The sequence below is a fragment of the Nestor notabilis genome, unplaced genomic scaffold, assembly GCF_000696875.1.
Source record: "Nestor notabilis isolate BGI_N333 unplaced genomic scaffold, ASM69687v1 scaffold753, whole genome shotgun sequence".
In the NCBI taxonomy this organism is placed as follows: Eukaryota; Metazoa; Chordata; class Aves; order Psittaciformes; family Psittacidae; genus Nestor; species Nestor notabilis.
In genome coordinates this window covers 1-5,990 of record NW_009923033.1, presented here as the reverse complement: position 1 = coordinate 5,990, position 5,990 = coordinate 1, and the positions used below count along the sequence as shown (strand labels likewise).

The following is a 5,990-nucleotide window of genomic DNA, read 5'->3' as shown; positions in this document are numbered from 1 at the left end:
GTCCTGATGAAGTTAATGAAAATGCTGCCTTCACACCGCAGTCCACATCAGCTCCAGTTTGGTAAATGTGTTTCACGATATCTATGTACTCCAGTGCTTTGCTGGATTAGGAACCTGCCTGAAGGGTAGTTATGGTGAATAATCAAGCCAAGGCACGCACATTGTTATGTAGATGAGTACTTTAAACACTCATAAACCATAGTATTATAGAATAGTTTGGGTTGGAAGGGACCTTAAAGATAATCTAGTTCCAACCCCCCTGCCATGGGCAGGGACACCTTCCACTCGACCAGGTTGCTCAAAGCCACATCCAACCTGGCCTTGAACACTCAGAGGGATGGGGCAGCCATAGCTTCTCTGGGCAACCTGTACCAGTATCTCACCACCCTCACAGTAAAGATTTTCTTCCTTGGATCTAATTCAAATCTACCATCATTCGGTTTAAAGCCATTACCCCTTGTCCTATCACTACAGGTCCTGGTATAAAGCCCCTCTCCACATTTCTTATAAGCCCCCTTCAGGTACTGGAAGGCTGCTATAAGGTCTCCCTGAAGCCTTCTCTTCTCCAGACTAAAAAACCCATGTGCTCCAGTATGATTTGCAGTATGGGCATTACCTTACAGTTGGCTTGAATATAACCTGTTTCCTTTGCAATAGCCTATGGGATGTAGAATGAGGATAGAAGGAATACATAGAATGTAGTATGGATACTTTACCTGGAACATGTCTCATGGGTTAAAAACGGGCAAACAAAGGCACACCATGCAATCACCTCTCCTACGTCACCTGTGCCTGCAGGACAGTCTCTTGCTCCTTTAACATTTTGGCCTGGAGCTTCCATTCTGCAGCTTGGTTCAGGAGCTGTGTTTTGGGCAACAGAGAGAAAATTGTTAGGTCCCTAGTTTATTACTTGGAAATCCTCATCTTCCAGCTACCTGTGCTTTTGTCACTACTACCATGATAAGGAGTGATCTAACTCTTAGATGAATGTAGAGGAGTTAGGCAAGATAGAGTATCCAGTGCTATCCTGAGACATGGAACAGGGCATTTGATTTCCAAAGGCATATTTGAACACGAGTTCAAAACCTACTTGGAATGAGGTTGCAGTACAGTGGGCTCTAGAAAGTGTGAAATTTAACCATATCTTCAGCAGATTTCTAGAGAATGGTTATAATACTTTCTGGTGCTTCCGTTTCAGCACAGCTCTGGCCAAATTCCTGCTTTCCAGCGAATGGCAAACTCCCTTTTACGTTAATGATCAGGACTTAGCATACAGGTATGGTCACAGTCAAATGTGCCTCAAAAAATCTGCGAGCTTTCAGGAAGAGAATGCATAGTAAGTGTCATACCCTTACTGGTGTCTGTTATCTTTGAGCTCCGTTTGCATTGACATGTTCTCAGTGGATAAATGCCTCACTTAGGTCAAGGAGGCAGCCCAAGAAGAGGGACTGCAGTTTCATCCCTGGCTTCTCCTGGGAAGATGTGATTCCCTACTTTAAGGTATTTGGCAAAATGATATTCTGAAGTGCAGGCTGCAGATGGGAGGGTTGGTCGAGGCTGAATGAATTGTAGGAATGAGGTGTGCAGAGACTTTTCCAGGCTGCAGTTCTGAGTCAGCACTTCTAAAGTGCGTGGCAATATTCTAGCAATTGGTTTAATCTGAAAGCAGTAAACATTTTCTGAAGTGTTAAAGAAATGTGTGTATCATCCACCAAACATTTATAAAGGGTTTTACTGGTTAGGCCAAGTATATTTTAGAAAAAGAATGCTAATGACAGCTTGAGAAATGAGATATAAACAAATCAGTTTACCACAGGACTTTCTTCTGTTGGATTAAATTGTACTGCTTAAAACACCTCTGTTGGGCTCTGAAAATATATTGATAATAAAAGTACTGTGTAAATCAATAGATCCTACTCTCCTATTGGAAGTGAAAGGTGAGTAGAACCACATGCAGAAAATGTGTTTGATCCCTAGTTAAAACTTTTATTCTAACCATTTTGCTGGAAATAACACATGTAAGCTACTTGAATACCACCTGGCAAAAGAGCTGAGAATGTACCCTACAAATGCTGACTGAACAACATAATGAATTCCCTCCCTACAGCTATTTGTGGCACAAAGACTATCTGAATTAGACTTATTGCCAATATAGTTATATATATAAGCTCTAGAGAAATATTTCTTCCATCAATTTGTCCTTTTGATTTAGACCCACTGAATTTTTACCATCTACAGTTACCTAAACCAGAATGTACACAGCTCAAGTACGCATTTCATGAAGAAATAGTACATTGTGTTTTATATCTATCTCTTAATGTTTATTTTGAGAATTTAATTTAATGCTTGATTCAGTGGAGATGAGTCAAATTCTTGAGTCAAAACCTTGACGACTAAAATTTCAAATAGGTTGTGTCATGACCAGTAAAAGGAGATGGTATGAGTAGGACTGGATTAAATGAGCCTCAGTTCATGCATTTGTTTTCTTGGGTTTTTTCTATGTTTTACACACACACAAAGAATTAGTTTGGCTTTTTTTTTTTTTAAGTTTGGATGAAATCTGGATTTTTGAGTATTGTGTTTCTTCAATGTCTACTTGTTTGGGTTTCGGTTTATTTTTGTTGTTTTGCTTTTGCTTTTTTTTGGGGGGGTTTTTTTTTTTTTAGAAATTATAGGTTGTCTGGTTTGAATGATTTAGTGAAAAGTGCTTTGAAAAGCTTCAGAGCTACCCAGTCTATAGGCCAATTATTACTTCAGAGAAATGGGCTTTTATCTGTATTGTTTAAATCTCAACTTAAGGTTACCTTCATACCCACTCTGCCTGGGATAATGAAAAGGTCCCACCTCCTGCACCATGTCTTCTGCCACAGCACAAGAGATGGACAGAGAAAGCTAAGAAAAGTTGCTGCTTTTGCCTGTACTCTCTCTTACTGACCCACATAGCTTCTGCAGCCAGTAAAAGTTCAAAAGTTAATAAACTCTTCTATAATGGAAGCAAGCCACAGAGAGGCTTGCTTAAATTAGCATGTGCTGTTATGCAGCCTGAGGTCATATGCAAACACCAAGCTGGGAGAAAACAAGTCAGGAGAACTGATACATTTATTAATAGCCTATGAAGCGGTAACGAGGAGGCCAGAGTATAAAGAAATGAATAAATATTGCATGTGCTGTTTACAAAGCAGCAGTTCAGTGGAGTGTAGTGATGTTACACTATATTATTAGAGTAGTGATAGCTGCTGCAGGCCCAGACAGTCACATCTTGCTCAGGATTTAAAGAACAAGTCCCCAGGAACATACATTCCCATTTAATGACATGGATCTAGGGACTGTCTCAGTGAAAATCAAGCTTCCCTTTTTGCTGCAAGACTCTGCAAGTTCCAACTATGTAGAAATCTGATCAATACCTTCCAGTCATATACTTGAAAGCCACAGAGGATTTAAACTGCAATTAATTGCACATCGAAGTTTGCATTACAAGTGCTAACAATGTAAGGTATGGGGAGGAAGTCCAAGTAGTGCTGAGCAGTTATGAGATGATACTAAAATTGAATCCTTAGGTCAAATTGACCCCTTGGGAAGGCCATACAGTATAAAACATTGCTGCTTATGTAGGGAATTGTATTCTTTGTTGCACATGTAGATTGGATTGTACAAGCAATGAGATGACCTGACTACTGAGATGTAAGGTACAGAGGCTGCAAGAGGGGACATTTCTCCTCATCTGAGGTAAAGAAGTTTTTTTATATATAAGATTCCTACAAGGAAGAACTGCCTAGGAAGACATCAAAATAAGCCTACAAGAAGTAATCAAATAGATTAAACAATAAAAATTAAAATCGTTTAAAGACATCTGCAAAATCCTACAGCAAAAGTCATGCGCAGGGGTGTAAAAATGGTATGGAGAGAAAGGTTTTGAAAGCTGTTCCCTCAGATGACAGGATACTGAAATGCAGTAAGGCTCTGGCTTTGCATATTACTGAGCTGGAGAGGAATACATTTAGCAATGAGAGGACTCCATCAAAACCACCTTGATTTCATACATACAGATACATATACATTACTCCCACAGACATCAGCACAATAGCTGGGTGGGTGGGACTAAGAGCTCATCAATAGGATTAAGGTGGGAGACAAGTGTAGGCCAGCTCTCTGGGTGCTGGGCTACCTGTGATGAATCATGACACTGCTAATTATGCCTTGACTTATTGCATGGCTTTTGTCCAGTCACTTCAGTTCTTCAGCTAAATCTACTTTGCTCTGAGGTGATGCTAGCCATACATCACCAGCCTACGTCAAAGGCAGGGTTTTTAAGCATTACTTTGGACAGTATAAAAAAAATGTTATTTGTGCATGGTGCATATCATTATACACCCACTGCCTAAAGGCTTTGTAGCTTCTTTTCAAAACTGTTATTTCATAGGTGCTAGTCATACATAGCAAAGCCACAAAGAAAATCTCCCACTCCCAAATGTAGATAGCAATGACGTTCACTGCTTTAGAAGAAATTCAAATACCAAAACTGGGCATATCAGTTCTGGATAAGCTACACAAAGAAACAGAGCCAGTCACAGGCAACAGGCAACCCCAAAATTCATGTTCTGTGACGCACAGTAAGAAAGATCATTGATACAAAGCTGAATATGTCAGTTTTCTTCTGTTGTTTTTCTTGGTGGTTTTTTGTTCGCTTGGGTTTTTTGTGGTTTGTTTGGTTTTGTTGTTTGTTTGGGTTTTTTCCCCCAGTATCTGAAATCTGGTACTCAGTAGAAGAACTCCCAGTGACAGCAGTTAAGTAAGTCCAAATTTGCTTTGCCATTGCAAGGGATTTCTTGGAAATGTTTCCTGGGATTTGAACCTGCCAAGAATCAATGGTCATGAATGAAATTTTGGGGTTCAGCTTTACATACGCATGACAGGGAAAGGAAATAACTGAGCTGGACCAAAAATTGTCATGCAGTGACATGCAGACGTGCACACATAGAGCCCTCAGTTCCTCTTCCCCCTCAGCTTTTAGCTGGGAGTGAAGCTGAGCAGGAGTGGGTATTCCAGCCACACGATCAGTGCAGAGATCCTGTGCAGTTATGGGATAGTAGTGAAATTGAATCTCAACATCAAATTGGCCTTTGAGAAAGCCATACAGTATTAGATCAGTGCAGCCCCCTCCACCGCACCCATAGGAGGATGCCTGGGGAGGGTCTGAGACTAAGGGGATAGTAACATTCAGCCATCTCATGTTAATCCCATGTTCTTGTTCTCTTCTCTGACTGTTTAAATGTGCTCATTTATCATGTGGCGAGATGGAGTATCAAATATCAGAGGCATTTGAAAACTAATGGCATCACCTGACTCATCACAATGAATCGACTGTGTAGTAATGCTGAGTTAACTAGAGCAGTCTGTGCTCTGACCTACCACTCTGCAGTTAGCTTCAAAATCTGTAAATGGCAATGGAAGCAGCCTTTCAGAGGCTTCCTTTACATTGAGTGTTGGCAGTAGCAATAAAATCATTTCTGCTACCATAACCCAGCCTGGACCTGAAGAACCAATATATTAGTGAAATAGCATGCAGGGCTCATTTTGACCTAATGTTAGGTAAGAGACAGACAGATTAAAAGGATAGGTACATATTCCTTTTCTTTCTGATGTCGCTCCTCGGCTTCCTTCATCATTTCCTGAGACTGCTCCAACTTGGCATCCACCAGTTTCTGTTGAAGTTCTCTGTGCTTAAATATTTTATCAAGGTGCTGTAAGAAAATAAATTCTGCTGAATGTGCAGGTTTAATTACGTAAGCAGGCCTTCATGCTCACACATGTACAGCTATCTACTGGAATGCTTGTAAGACAAAAACATTGCAAAACAGGAAGACTCCCAACCTTTTGCAATTATGAAAAAACTACAGCACTGACAAGAACAAATTGTGCCAGAATTTGCATGGGAAGGGAAACCTGTTTACATTACCTATTTTGACTTACTTTATGAAAAAAAATAAAAT

At 40.3% G+C, this 5,990-nt stretch overlaps 1 protein-coding gene across 1 annotated transcript in view; it reads right to left on the bottom strand.

Moving 5' to 3' along the window:
- The window catches only part of LOC104403672 (beta-taxilin-like), a gene marked incomplete at its 5' end in the record, with an annotated part of 13,201 nt that extends 7,460 nt beyond the window's left edge, over positions 1–5,741 (bottom strand). Inside the window, 2 exons of the mRNA XM_010011904.1 lie at positions 787–861; positions 5,622–5,741. Coding sequence (XP_010010206.1) covers positions 787–861; positions 5,622–5,741 — 195 coding nt within the window. The remainder of the gene's footprint in view (positions 1–786; positions 862–5,621) is intronic.
- Between the last annotated feature and the right edge of the window lie 249 nt (positions 5,742–5,990).